The sequence below is a fragment of the Polypterus senegalus genome, chromosome 8, assembly GCF_016835505.1.
Source record: "Polypterus senegalus isolate Bchr_013 chromosome 8, ASM1683550v1, whole genome shotgun sequence".
Lineage (NCBI taxonomy): Eukaryota > Metazoa > Chordata > Cladistia > Polypteriformes > Polypteridae > Polypterus > Polypterus senegalus.
Window position 1 is genome coordinate 54,175,416 of NC_053161.1, and position 16,098 is coordinate 54,191,513.

The 16,098-nt window shown below is 37.2% G+C and overlaps 1 protein-coding gene across 5 annotated transcripts in view; it reads right to left on the reverse strand.

Annotated features, from left to right (window-relative positions):
* Positions 1–9,320: 9,320 nt before the first annotated feature.
* gramd4a (GRAM domain containing 4a) overlaps positions 9,321–16,098 on the reverse strand; it is a 323,835-nt gene continuing 317,057 nt past the window's right edge. For all 5 annotated transcript variants that reach the window (XM_039761079.1, XM_039761080.1, XM_039761078.1 and 2 more), the window contains one exon: positions 9,321–14,607. In XM_039761079.1, the coding sequence (XP_039617013.1) occupies positions 14,506–14,607 (102 nt within the window). In that variant the 3' untranslated portion in view covers positions 9,321–14,505. The remainder of the gene's footprint in view (positions 14,608–16,098) is intronic.

Here is a 16,098-nt window from a genome sequence, read left to right on the forward strand (position 1 = left end):
AAACCCCCCCACCCCCTCCAGGACATAGGTCTGAGCAATTTTCAATACTGTCTCTATGTGACCCCTCAAAGCCACCAACCATTCAATCAGTCCGCCCCCAATGCTATCGGAAGTCAACTGATGCAAGAAGTTATTCTTAATTAAACAATTAAAAAATTATGAAACTAGGGTCCTCCTGTTCCTCATATAGTAGTAACAATCATATGCGACATGTGCTTGTTCAAATGTGTGTATGTCAGCTCCTGCATCCCCAATGCTCGATGCGACAGCACCCAACTTTGTCTGGGTGACACCCCCTGCTTGCCTAGGTAATGGTTCACCAGAGCATGTTGCAGTAGCTCTGTCTTGGGTGGCTGAAGGGGCAAGTGCTTGTTGCAAAGCACCAACCAATTGTCCCAGAAACTCAGTTGAGGGACTGTCCCCATCCTCATCAGTCAAATCAGGTTCAAATTCCAAGATGACTTCCTGGACAACCTTGTCAGCAGCTAGCCCCCCTCTTTCTACTAAAGAAATGTGCTTTTGTAGGTGTCCAAGACCCTTGGAAATAGGGCATTCCTCCCAACTAATAAAGGCCAGGGAGAAGAGTCTGGTGCAAAGTTCCTTCCCTTATGTTGTGATGTGAAATTTTGCATAAAAATTGATAAATATTTTGTATGTCTTTATTTGTAACTTAGACCAAGCAATGTAATATAAGTGTTACATTATTGATAGGGACAGCAATAGTTTGATTTTTAACAACCCCTTCCTCCCTTTTAGGAATGAGTCTCTTTGTAATTTTACAACAGGGTTGGGGGAAGTGCCTCAAAGTTGTTTGACCAATATTTCTGTGCTAAAGTCTCTCAGTCAACCCCCACAGGAAAGCCAGGCTGCCTAACTGCCAAGCTTTACCTTAACATATGGTTTGGAGGGCAGGTGTGAAAATACGGTGTAACCCCATTGGTCTGAAGTATGGTTGTTTGGAACTGTCTTGTATCAAAAGCCTTTAAGTACCATGAAATCCTATTGGGTCTAGGAGATGGACAGAGAATCTATAAATTTGCTCACTCCCTCACTCTCTTACCAAACTGATCCATGAACTGAAAAGGACAACACAATGAAGAGCACAGCTCAACCGCCATATTGAGACAGGCATGTGGCCTGTTTTGAAGAAAGCAGACCACAAATGATACTTTAAATGTCTCTAGTTAAGGCAAGTACAAGTCTGTGTGCCCTCTGAAACTACACATGACCATTTATCAGGTTGTATGGGTGCCAATATTCAAATGTACTTTGCATATTATTATTATTTATGAATATTATTAATAATACATTATTTAAAATGTAACTTAACTCCTGCTTGTCTTTTACTACACCTTATTGCCTGAGGTTACACATGTAGAAGGGAAAGTGGGGAGAAGTTACAGTATATACTATAATACCTTATAAACAGTGTTAAGTTTGTGAGATTTGAGGCATTCTGACAAAGGCTACCTACTACAAAAGGGGAAAGCAGAGCAATATAATACTATACCAAGACAAAACAATTGGTGTAGTTTGGCAGGATTTTCGGGTAAACATGTTTTGCACCCTATTTGCAAACACTGTTGATGTATTGTGTGTATGTATGTGAATTTTAGGGCATCCAGTGTACAAATGCGGTGGAAGTAAAACATTGTTTGGTTGCTGGATGGAATATAACAAACAAAGTGTAGAGGCTTCATGTGTGTCACAAGGACATCCGCATGTTTGTTAGTGCTGGTGGTAGTGAGTCCCTAATTAAAGTGCTAGGGAGTGGTGGGACATGCATTCATCATTCATACAGTACTTATTCGTTTAGGATCTTGATGTATTTATGTGTATGTTTGCTTACAAGCCAACCCATAATGAATTTGGCAAATTGTATTAGCCAAATACAATACATTGTAGACTCAGAAATGCCTAAATTCATATTAAAAGCAGCCATGTTCCAGTGGAGTGGCAGAAACAAGCAGGCTAAAGCTGGTAAATGAAAACCTGTAGTGCAGGTAGAGAAAGCAGAAGCTGACCTGAGCATGCCACAAAATGGAAGGGGGCTGGAAGGATTAAAAGCAAGAAAACAGAAATCTGGTATAAAGAAGACAGAAGCTGTTATGAGGTTTACTATCTTGCATTACTTGTAATAAGCAAGATCAGTATGAGAAAGAAAATGAAGAGGATGAAAGTGAAAGTTGTGGAATGTTGTGTGAAAGTTTTGAAAGATGTAACAGTTGGTGTGAAGAATGTGAAGTGTTAGCATGTAGAACACCCACTGCTGAAGTGGAAAGCAATGAAAACAGTGGAAAAAACTGTAAACCGCCCAATGTGAAAGTTAGGGCAGTAGTAACAGGATCTGAGTGGAACCCTAAAACATGGGCAGGTGACTTACATGAGACAGATGAATGCACAGATAAAGAGTGGGAATGTGAGTGTAAGGAAAAGGACGAAAGGATGGGAAAACAGAAATGGTGTTTCCTTCCATTATTCTCCACTGCACCACAATAATTCTGAGGCCTGTCCAGTATTTAAAGAACATGCTACACGGATAGATATTTCCCTACTGTTGGGAAAGGTAACCAGTGCTGCACTGAAATTTGATTTAGGACAAAGAGATCAGATAGAAGGCAGAGAAGCTGGTGAGTGTGAATGGCAATTGTTGACTGAAGGGCATGAAATGGATAATGGAATATGGGTACTGAGTGAAGAAAGTGTGGAATTAAAGCAAGGAACTGTGGAAATAAAAGAAATTTGAGGGCTAGTGTGTGAAAGGTCTGAAAGCGCTAGTGCAAGAATGACAGAGTTGGAAAGAAAATGCACCAGTTTAGGAGTTGGTTTGAATGAAACAGGACAAGCAAAAGAACAAAGGATGTGGGATGGTGCAGCAGGAAGGTTTAGAAGCTCAGGAAGCAAGTCAGGAATGCACTAACAGCACTGCTAGGCCGGTCAGTAATTAAAAAGCACATACACTTAGGTTCAGTAAATCGAAACCTGACTGACCAGTTCATTAAAAAGATGGCCTATGAAACTCCATGCAATAAAATGGAGAAAAGTGATCTGGTCTTGAGTAAAGAACAAATGTCAGTTTCAGGAGAGATGCTAGATTTGGCACTTGGGTTTTGGGGAGGTTGGGAAAATAGTTATTTCTGTTTCAATTTCCTGATCTTTTGCAATAGTGCTATTTCTTTTGTAAGGTTTTATGGACTTTGGGTTGGTGCAGGTAATAAATAGTGAAGGAAATTGGCAGAGTAAAATCCATGCAGGAGATCGGGTTACCACTAGCACATTGGAGTAGAGTGGCACTAGTGGCCAAACTGTTCCAATGAATGCCTGGAAGCAAAGCAGAGTGTTGGCACCAGGTCAACAACCAAGAAGATAAGATGGACAGAAACTGCTTTGTCACCTTCCATTTTGCAGACCTGCCTACATAACGGAACGAATAAAGAAGCTAGGAAAGATGACAAGCAAAGACTAACGACACAGACATAAAGAACTGAAGAGACAGCAAGAAAAAGACACTTCCTGGGGATTAAGTGAGTAACAAGTCCACAAGTCATGCAATAATAGGACTAGTCACAATAGGTATAGTTTAAAAGGAAAGATTTGTTCATTACTGCAGCAAATTTATATTCCAAGGGGTGGAAACTGAACAAACCAGTTAGGAATGCCAAAATAAGGGGATTAATTTTGGGTTCATAAAGTATACATTTTGGGTATTAATCGAGTGGGATAATTAATACTATTAAAAAAAAGGTATACTAAGAAAATTGGTGAACTTTTCAAAAGAGCAGCTGCAGCTGGTACATTTGTAAATTATACAGTCATATGAAAAAGTTTGGGAACCCCTCTTAATTCTTTGGATTTTTGTTTATCATTGGCTGAGCTTTCAAAGTAGCAACTTCCTTTTAATTTATGACATACCTTATGGAAACAGTAGTATTTCTGCAATGACATACAGTTTATTGGATTAACAGAAAATATGCAACATGCATCATAACAAAACTAGACGGGTGCATAAATTTGGGCACCCCAACAGAGAAATTACATCAATACTTAGTTGAGTCTTCTTTTTGCAAATATAACAGCCTTTGTAGATTTCGAACTGTGTTTTGGGTCATTGTCTTGTTGGAATATTCAACCCCTGCGTAACTTCAACTTTGTGACTGATGCTTTAATATTATCCCAAAGGATTTGTTGATACTGGATTAAATTCATCCAACTCTTGACTTTAACAAGGGCCCCAGTCCCTGAACGAGCCACACAGCATGATGGAACCTCCACCAAATTTGACAGTAGGTAGCAGGTGTTCTTCTTCCGCCATGCAAAGCGCTTTTGTTATGACCAAATAACTCAATTTTTGTCTCCTCAGTCCAAAGCACTTTGTCCTGAAATGAATCTGGCTTGTCTAAATGAGCATTTGCAAACAATAAGCGACTCCGTTTGTGGTTTGAGTGCAGAAAGGGTTTCTTTCTCATCGCCCTGCCATACAGATGTTCTTTGTGTAAATTGCACTGAATTGTAGAACGATGTACAGATACACCATCTGCAGCAAGACGTGCTTGTAGGTCTTTGGAGGTGATCTGTGGGTTGTATGTAACCATTCTCACAATCCTGCACATATGCCACTCCTGTATTTTTCTTGGCCTACCAGACCTGGGTTCAACAGCAACTGTGCCTGTGGCCTTCCATTTCCTGATTACATTCCTTACAGTTGAAACTGACAGTTTAAACCTCTGAGACAGCTTTATGTAGCCTTCCCCTGAACCATGATACGGAACAATCTTTGTTTTCAGATCTTTTGACAGTTGCTTTGAGGATCCCATGCTGTCACTTTTCAGAGGAGAGTCAAAGGGAAGCACAACTTGCAATTGACCACCTTAAATATCTTTTCTCATGGTTGGACATACCTGTCTATGAAGTTCAAGGCTTAATGAGCTAATCCAACCAATTTGGTGTTGCAAGTAATCAGTATTGAGCAGTTACATGCATTCAAATCAGTACAATTACAAGGGGACCCACATTTTTGCACAGCCAGTTTTTCACATTTGATTTAATTTCATACAACTAAATACTGCTTCACTAAAAATCTTTGTTCGGAAAACACCCCAGTACTCAGATGTTCCTAGGAAATGAAAGACATACCACTGTTATCTTTTTTGTTGAAAGTAGAGTCAATTATTATGCAGGCTGAGAGGGTTTCCCAAACTTTTTCATATGACTGTATGGGCTCCGATTTTTAGATATAGCCTAATTGGTAAAATACGGAAGCCCTGCTACAGTTGTCAGCTGTGGGACAGGCACAGGACCAGTGGGCCAATTCTGAACTGAGGTGTTTAGCACAGTTAGTATGCATATGGTGAGCAAACAACTCTAGGTGTGGCCTACAGGGGAAATGAGAGTTGCATAGCTGTAAAGTCTCATGGTGGTGATGCCAGCCTAAACTGGTAAAGGCTGATGGCAGTCAAAGGTTACACCATGGGTAGAAAAGCAAAAGAGGCAGCTAATTCTACCCCAAATGTGTGAAGAGGTGTCACAAATGGTTTGCACTTGGACAGAAGTGGTTGTACTGGCACCTGTGGTATGTTACCTTTCAAATTTTGAAGTTAAAAGTACAGCTGCATATGCTTAAATGAATAGTTTGGGACAGGGGTCTAATTAGCAGTTAGACACAAAACCAGTACTTCTAAAGAAAAGAATTCACACAATAGACTTAAATTTCAGTAGGTTAGTTTAGTGGAAGGTGTGGACTTGTGTCATTTAGAACCACCAGATCTGATGACATATGAAGACTAAAAAAAAACCAAAGTTAACAGTTGAAGCAAGCCGGAGCAGATACAATTCATCAGGAGCACATCCAAGTTTTTTAGATTATTTTTGACATAAAGAAGATACAGTGGTGTGAAAAACAATTTGCCCCCTTCCTGATTTCTTATTCTTTTGCATGTTTGTCACACAAAATGTTTCTGATCATCAAACACATTTAACCATTAGTCAAATATAACACAAGTAAACACAAAATGCAGTTTTTAAATGATGGTTTTTATTATTTAGGGAGAAAAAAAATCCAAACCTACATGGCCCTGTGTGAAAAAGTAATTGCCCCTTGTTAAAAATAACCTAACTGTGGTGTATTACACCTGAGTTCAATTTCCGTAGCCACCCCCAGGCCTGATTACTGCCACACCAGTTTCAATCAAGAAATCACTTAAATAGGAGCTGCCTGACACAGAGAAGTAGACCAAAAGCACCTCAAAAGCTAGACATCATGCCAAGATCCAAAGAAATTCAGGAACAAATGAGAACAGAAGTAATTGAGATCTATCAGTCTGGTAAAGGTTATAAAGCCATTTCTAAAGCTTTGGGACTCCAGCGAACCACAGTGAGAGCCATTATCCACAAATGGCAAAAACATGGAACAGTGGTGAACCTTCCCAGGAGTGGCTGGCTGACCAAAATTACCCCAAGAGCGCAGAGACGACTCATCTGAGAGGTCACAAAGACCCCAGGACAATGTCTAAAGAACTGCAGGCTTCACTTGCCTCAATTAAGGTCAGTGTTCACGACTCCACCATAAGAAAGAGACTGGGCAAAACGGCCTGCATGGCAGATTTCCAAGACGCAAACCACTGTTAAGCAAAAGAACATTAGGGCTTGTCTCAATTTTGCTAAGAAACATCTCAATGATTGCCAAGACTTTTGGGAAAATACCTTGTGGACTGATGAGACAAAAGTTGAACTTTTGGAAGGCAAATGTCCCGTTACATCTGGCGTAAAAGGAACACAGCATTTCAGAAAAGAACATCATACCAACAGTAAAATATGGTGGTGGTAGTGTGATGGTCTGGGGTTGTTTTGCTGCTTCAGGACCTGGAAGGCTTGCTGTGATAGATGGAACCATGAATTCTACTGTCTACCAAAAATCCTGAAGGAGAATGTCCGGCCATCTGTTCGTCAACTCAAGCTGAAGTGATCTTGGGTGCTGCAACAGGACAATGACCCAAAACACACCAGCAAATCCACCTCTGAATGGCTGAAGAAAAACAAAATGAAGACTTTGGAGTGGCCTAGTCAAAGTCCTGACCTGAATCCAATTGAGATGCTATGGCATGACCTTAAAAAGGCGGTTCATGCTAGAAAACCCTCAAATAAAGCTGAATTACAACAATTCTGCAAAGATGAGTGGGCCAAAATTCCTCCAGAGCGCTGTAAAAGACTCATTGCAAGTTATCGCAAACGCTTGATTGCAGTTATTGCTGCTAAGGGTGGCCCAACCAGTTATTAGGTTCAGGGGGCAATTACTTTTCACACAGGGCCATGTAGGTTTGGATTTTTTCTCCCTAAATAATAAAACCATCATTTAAAAACTGCATTTTGTGTTTACTTGTGTTATATTTGACTAATGGTTAAATGTGTTTGATGATCAGAAACATTTTGTGTGACAAACATGCAAAAGAATAAGAAATCAGGAAGGGGGCAAATTGTTTTTCACACCACTGTATGTAATGGACAAATGCTCACGCACAACTTTAAACACTGGGAAAGCAAATACTGCAAATCAAAGCACACGTTATTCAACAAACTCTTCAAACAATTAACTGTTTAATTATAATATAAAAACATTGTACAAAAGATTTATTGGGGTGGAGTGTTGTGTTTTGCATACAAGTTGATAAATATTTTGTATGTCTTTATTTGTCATTTAGACAAAGCAATGTAATATTAGTGCCATATTCAGACAGGCATGTGTGGCCTATTCTGAAGAAAGCTGACACACAATGATGCCTTAACTTGAGACATTTTAAGTAACTAACAAGTATGTGTGCCGCCTGAAACTACACATCACCATTTATCAGGTTATATGGTTGCCAATATTCAAATGTCCTTTGCATAGTTATTATTTGTGAATATTATCAATAATAAATGGTTTAAATTGTAACTTAACTCCTGCTTGTCTTTTACTACACCTAATTGCCTGAGGTTATAGATGCAGAAGGGAAGGTGGGAAGAAGATACATGGTACAATACCTTATAAACACTAGTAAGTCGATGAGATCTGAGGCATTCTGACAAAGGCTACACATTAATAATACAAAAGAGGAAAGGAGAGTAATATAACACTCTACCAAGACAAAACACCTTATATTTCAGTGGGAGTAGTACAGTCTCATACTCCTTAACATCCCCATGAACACAGCAAATTTTCACATGCTCTGTGCTTGTTCAGGGTATGTACTGTAGCATGTTGTGTCAGAAGACAAAGAGATCACTACCAGAGTCCAACAGAGGTGGGACCTCATGCCCAGCTAAGCCAACCAAGACCTGAAAGTTACCCTTTATTACCAGTAGCTTGGCCTGAGAGCAGCAAACCTCATCCAACCCCCCTCTGTCAAGAATAAAACAGGTGGGAGAGGCAACACTCCTTAGCCAGACGTCCAGACTAGTCATAGCGAAAGCATTTGCAGTTGGTCCCGTGGGGCGCTGGTCGACAGTTCCTTACCAGCAGGCATGGGGATGTCCTGATTGTACAGGAGACTGAGCCAGACTAGGGCAGGGTAGTCCATTCCAATCTGTGAGTCAAATCCAACAGAGTTTTGACATTGTTCTGATTCACCTCATCACAGAGGTCGTCGCTTATCCCAGACAATACGTCATCAATAGCAAGCTTTTCCACAATGCACTTAAAGGTGTTTCCACAGAACCAGCTTTGGATAGGGTGATCAAGATCAACTTGCCACGGCTGGAACTTGCGTCCCCCAGTCCAAGGAGCTTACTGCTGTACAAAGGATGGATTTGTTGCTTCAGGAGATCATAATCATTAAGTCTCTCAGGTGGAATGCTTCACATGACCTGTCGGAACTTTCTGGTCAAAAAGGGGCCAAGGTAGCCACCAGCCTCTCCTGTCATAACCAATTGGGAACTTCACAACACATGATGTCATATGACAGCAGACAATAAGAATCTCCATATTTTAATACATACACTTGCTAACATTTGTCAGTGATGCACTGATTTGTCCATTCTTATATGAATGGCTTTGCTTCGTTTTACAGATGTTTTATCTGTACTATAGTATTCACTGAAATAGTAGGTCCCCAGACTACTGACTGATTTACACACCACCATAAAAGAAGCCCCCTTTAACTATAAAGCCATTACTGAAGCAAAACAAACCTGTTATAAGAGCTACAAAACATTTGCTAGTTTTTGAATAAAATCAAGCTAATATGGCAATTTATAACTATAAGCTCTGTACCCCTGACCATGAAGGTTATTTATGAATAGTAAAACTGGATAGACTAGATTAAAAACAAAACACCAAACACATTTTGTGAGTTACTTAGAATTAATTTTACTTAAATAAAAAAATTACAACACAGTTTTTACAATAAACATTGTTCTCTTTAAAAACTTTAGAGAAAATTTGTACTTTTTTTAATATAAACTCTTGTATCGTTTCTTTCCCGCTACAAACAACTATTGACAGTTTTAAAATGACTTTCCTTCCTTCTTTTATACTGATTAGGAATATTATGAAAATAGTCTGCAAACATGTACACATTTTAAGAACTAATACTTCAACACCTAGAGTTACATATTAAAGTCTCATTTCATTATTAAAAACTGCAGAACATTGTGGTCCCAAATCTGGATGCAAATGACAATCCTCTCCTTCCATGTTTGCTTTCTCTTTCTATTTAATTCAACCTGCCTTCAGTTTGTGCTGCTCTGCCACCTGTACTGTTCAATTAAGAACTTTCCTCATATATATATATATAAATATATATATATATATATATATAAATATATAAATATATATATATATGTATGTATGTGTGTGTGTGTGTGTGTGTGTATATATATAAAATGTTTCTTCAAGTTCTGCAATTGAAATAGAAAGCAAAAACAAAAAACCCGACATTAAAATTTTGCAGATTTGCCTGATGGCAGAATGCCCTGCTCTCATGCTGTAAATGAAATGAGACTGACTGGCAAATCAAATATGGAGCTTCTCAACATGTAACTGCACTGTACACTTGCCACCTGTGCTTTCAGGATTGTCAAAAGTCTATTCAGATGAGACTCACCTCTCACAATGAAACTTCATTACAAAACATATTGAGCTGGTTTTCATACTCCTTTAACTGCGGGAGTCAAACCAGCTTCTTTGCTTCCAGAATGGAAGTTTTAAAGTACTGGAGCTTAAACCAGTTTTATGTAAACATTTCAGCTCAGGCCAAAGGAATTGAGCTAAAAACTAAGAAAGAATGAAGAAAAGAAAAGGAAAAAAAAAGCAAGAGACATTTATTTGGCAAAGAACACTACCAAGTACAATACATTCTGGGCTTCTCCTTATCTGTATTATAGTATCTTCATCAGGTTTGTTTGGTTTTCATGTACATTACGTAAAAGCAATGCACAACTTCAAAGAGAGTGTGTGTGTGTATCAGGGGCAGTGGACAATTAAGAATTTAAAGCAGAATGCATCAGCAACCTAAGAAAACTCAACACCTTAAGTGGTGTACATTCTGTTAGCTTATCAGACATATTTGAAAGGTTTAACAACAACTGGGGAGCAACCAGCCAAACTGGGTAAACCTGATGATGATGAACAAAAGGAAAAAATGAAAATAAGCTATTACTTGTAACAAAGGGAGCATACAACATAAAATGTGAGTTAACCTTTAGGTATTACTTACAGCATTGCACAGACTGGATTTCCTGGTCAGAAAGACAACCAGAAGCAGTAATTTCTGAATTAATTTTCTAAACAAACAAACAGTTCTCATTAATCAATATATCCCAAATCATGACATCAAAATGAGCTCCTAAATTTGTTTAGCATTGTGATGTTGATTGTTTCTTCTTGTCAATCCCCACAGTAAAATACTTTGGGCTAACACATAATCTGATAAACTATTACATGAATTTAGGGTGATGATCTTGTAGTGCTTCCTGGTTTTCAGGCTCGCATTGTACATTTGCCTTACATTAGAATCAAATTAATTTTGGTTAAAAATGCTAGAAGGAAACCCATACAGTTTTGTATTTTAGAATTACTGTATATTTAAAATCTCAATGTCATGATTAGTTGCAGAAACCCAGAGTGCTTTTGGCCATTTTATTAGATATGCTGCATTAAACAGCTGAAACTTAAGACAATAATTTCAGATTACTATATGTTTCTTTAACCCTAAACACAACTGACATTGAGTATTACAGTGCTCAGGGTGCCACAAGACAAGTTAAGTAATAATAGGTTTAAATGAAGGAGTGTTCCATCCTCAGTTGTCAATTGAGCTGGAATGCACTGTCAGTGTGGGCCAAATATAACAATTACACATACATAGATTTGGGCAGCCATTTGGTTTTTCCCAACAGTAAACATTTCTTTCACACCCTGCAAAAACGGACCCAAGGTCAGCAAAAGTGCGAGGGATTAATTATAGCACATCCTCATTTTGCATAGACCAGAATAATTGTAATATGTTTGTAATGGAGCTGTAAGTGTTAACACAGATAACGGTAACAAACCTACATGTTTTTACCTATTTGTCCAAGGACTATTTGTATATGTTGAGATGCACCAGTTAACTTTTAAAAAATGTCAGCATTAAAATGAATGAAGGTAAATAGTATGACACTCAGAAAATCTACATATTTAAATTGTTAGCCCTCATATAAAAGATGCATGTCAAGTGCAATCAGTGTATAGGTCATTGACAATATCTCTAAAGCGTTTAAGTTGTGGCATATTCTTGATGATAGTGGCTAAGCTGTTATATTAATATTAAAAAGTCTAAATTAAAAAGTAGTTAAAAGATATTTTCTCACAGGATAAACAATCATCAACACTGGTCCACTGAATCACTGATCAGATACTAGTGAAAATACAGTCTTCATGTTTCAAGGTCTTCACTAAGCAAATATTCACCTGAGGACACACCAGCTGTCTGAATTTTGACAGTATCTCGTAAGAGCAAAGACATGTCAATAGGAAATTCTTTAACACTGAGTTCTTCTTCAGAACAGTTAAACCTCGTGAATTACTTTTACTGATCACTTTACCATTAAATTACTTAAGGTTTACATTACAAAAATTGCCTATTTCTCATCTTTGTACACTTTATCACAACTAAAACCCTCAGTGACAGAGAAGAAACGCAAACTTGAGTTTCCATTCCATCACTTCTGATCATGAATAGAATTTACTGTTGCAGAGGCATAAATGCATATAGTAGTTTAGTAAAAAAAAATGTGAATGAGTCTTAGCTTGGACATTTTGTCTAAAGCATGAGAGATCTCTGTGAGACCTAGACTAGCACAAGAAGAGTTTCAGAACTGATCATTATTTCATAGTGTTTACGTCAGATACACCACTAACTGACACAAAGTCAGGAGCTTCAGCAAGTTGCCTTTTTCGTGTTAAGGTATCACTTTTAATATTAATGTACTCTTATATGATGGGTTTCAGACCAACACAGCATTCTAGAAAGCAGCTGGAATAAAGCAGAACATTACAAGATACATGACTACCAATTCCTTTCAGGTATGAAGTGGAATGGCTCTGTATGACAGTGGAGTTGGCAGTATGCACATTCAGAAGTTTCAACACAAATTGGAGATAAGTATAATAGTGGTTTTGGAAACCAGAAGCCTAAAAATTATAGGGGGTGGGGTTTGAGTCTTGATGCTTTAAAGACATAGACACAGTTACAATTGCAAAGACAGCTGGAGAAAATATTGCATGGATATACATATCTAAGCTGTTAAAAAGAATAGCTCTTACCCAAAGGTACTTCTATCAACAAGGACACGGAAGTGAAGATAATATGAAATGAACCACACTTGAGAAATAGCATTTTTAGGGAAGGCTCTTAGTTTACAGAAAAAGAAGAACAGCCTGCTAGAAACCGGTGTGTGCAAGCAGCAGCCTGGATCTCCTTCACACTTTTTTTTTAATTGAAGTAAAATCCATGACTGCAAAAACTCTGTAAATCATAGTGATAGGTAAAAACACTCAAAATATAAGGTTTAAGTGTAACAATCAGGATTGATGTTCTTAGATTTTAACAAGAAAAAAACCCATAACTTTAAATCATCTGGAAAGAAAACTGCTGTAACATAGATTAAGTAATGGATTGAAGTAAAATAGGAATTTTTAACAACAAATATTAAATTGTAATGTATACTGAAAAGGTGGGCACATGGTCTGTAAATCTCTAAAAACACAGAGTAAAGTTGTAAGCTCCTTGTGCCAGAAAATGATTATAGTGATAAAGATTTAAATTGGTATGGCTGTAGCTTTAACACAAATATTAAAACAATGTGACATGTCTGAAACCTCTTTAAATGCTGTGAAAAGCACTACTGTCTGCTTCAATGGAAAAAAATGTGTTCTTTAAACATAGCTAAAATGTTGCTGATTTCTTATGAACTACAGCCTGTTTTACAGGAAGTATGGAGAAGTGATTATTTAAAAACACTCAAGTCCATAGTAATTAAGATTGGAATGAAAAAACGTTGTAGAGAAATAAACTACTTCCAGTCTTATTATAAATAGTTTTACAGTTAGTAGGTAAGGTCAGTAGTTTAAATTTACTGATGGGCTTCAGTATCTCATCTTACTAATGCCATTCTAAACACATCAAAATTAGAGAGAAATATGAAGTCTCTTATCTCTGAAAAGAAGATTGAAAAACAGTGTATTATTCTTCTATAATACCTGAGACTAATGACCTATTATAAACCTGTCAATTCAGATCAATAAATACTTGATGCACTTAATTTATCTAATTAATATATATATATATATTAAATGTATATTTTTGCTTTCTGTTCATCTGATACAAAGCAGTTCGCACATTAATTAAAGCAAATTAAGAACCTTAACAATTTTTAAGTTACATATTTGCTATACTTTTAAGATGGTAGTTATTTCCACTAAAAACAATATAACTTGTGGTTTAGCATTAGGACTTGTGTATCCCTGAGTCCCAATTCTGAGGGTGTTTATTTTTTTTGTTGTTGCTCTATGACAACTTAGTAAAAAAAAAATATTTCTTATATACTTGATATGAAAAGGGTATTTACTTACTAAATAACAATGTTTTGAAATAAAAAGATTGCAGACCTAAAAAATTATACTGTTCACTGTGTTTAGATTCCAGAATAGTAAACCATGGAACATACTGTAAGTGAAAATTACAAATTAAAAAAAGAAAAAAAAAAACATCAGCTTTGTTTTACTATGTTCCAGTCAGACAGAACTTCATTTTTTTTCTTTTTACACTTTCAAAGCACCTGCAAACAAATGCTAAAAGTGCTTACTGTGCAAGGCTTGCAGTGATAATTACAGTAATAAAAACAAAACAGAAAAAAAACTGGAGGCAAATATAAAATCCACAATCTGTACAATGTACATTTCACTATGGTGAAAAAGTATTGCAAAGCAGGAAACAATTTCCCTGCCCCTCTGCCAAACCAAGGATATAGTTGGTCTTTGCCGACGTGCTGTTAAGTTTCACTTGTGGAAGCTGCAGTCATTATTTTCATATACTGGGTAAATATCGTTTCAAAGGCCTCATCTCTGTGTATCATGGCACCAAACACTAGAGGCTATATATAAACAAAAAAAAAGATATAACAAAAGGTCAGATGTTAACAATAAAAACTAATGCAGATTTAAAAAAAATAGTTTTATGAATTAAAACATGACAACTGATTACTTTAAGAACCCATATTGGGTACTGTAGCATGTACTCTAAGTAAAAACAACACCTCACTGCAATTCTCAAAAATGTTTCTGCAGTGCAAAACACAAACATTTTTTATGAATATGTATAATATATTAAATAACTCATTTTAATGAGAAATATTTTTGCTGTGATGTTTGGTAACACTTTAGTTTAGGTACTGCAAAAATGCATTCATTACTCATTTCCCCTTTTGTAACAAGACCTTAACAAAGGTTTCTATGGTCTTCATTATGCTTACAAAATATTAGTTGATAGGTTATTCATCTTTGTGCACTGTGGCATAATAAGACCTTTTGGTATGCTGGTAAAATTACTTGTTAGTATGAAGGATTCACAGGTCATATACTGAAGTATGCAATATAAAGAGAAATGTGTCTCAGTTAAGCCACCTTGGGCCATTCCAAAGTGAAGGTTACATTGCAGAGATGAACAACCACTTCACTGATGCTTTGTAAGTGTTTTGAAGACCCAAAGAAGCTTTTGTTAAGGTCTTGTTACATAAGAGTAAATGAGTAACTGATGTATTTTGCAGTATCTTAACTGAAGTGTTATATGACTTTCGGTACTAATATGTGAAACATTACCAGCACCTGATAACTGTGGAAAAAGCCTGACAACCATCTGCATTATGAAATTACTATGGTATTTGAGCCTGCCTATTTATATAAGAAAGATTTCCATAAGTCATCAAGCTACTGGGGTATGAATTTAACATTCACTTAAATGCTGAATTCATCCATCCATGTTCAAACCAACTTAATCTGTCAAATAGGCAAACACATGCCCACATCTTCATGATGTGGGGAAAAAAACAGACTTCAGAACCTCCAACCAGGACTGGTAAAGGATGCAACTCCCACAAAGACAGTGACCCACTAGAGTTTGAACGAATTCATCTATAGCTGTGACAAAGCTACTGTAGGCCTAAGAAACCTACACAGAGCATGTTATCTAATATTTTAACATTATTAAATGCTCTTTGACACATCTGTATAAACATGAGACCCAAGAAGTTTTGTTGTGTTTAGCTACTTATCTTACTAGAAGCCAAGCAATGCAGGAGAAATTACATGTCAATATCTGAAACAAAACCTGAAGGATAAAATGCAGGATACTTGGTTGAGACCAATAATACTTATTAAGACGTTTAAAATAAGAATACAAAGTGAAATCATTAATTCACATTCAAAACTTTATTTTTAGTACAAGGATGATTTTTTACTTTAAATAGATTAAAACTCTGCAGTGGGCTGGCGCCCTGCCTGGGGTTTGTTTCTTGCCTTGCACCGTGTTGGCTGGGATTGGCTCCAGCAGGCCTCAGTGACCCTGTAGTTAGGATATAGCAGGTTGG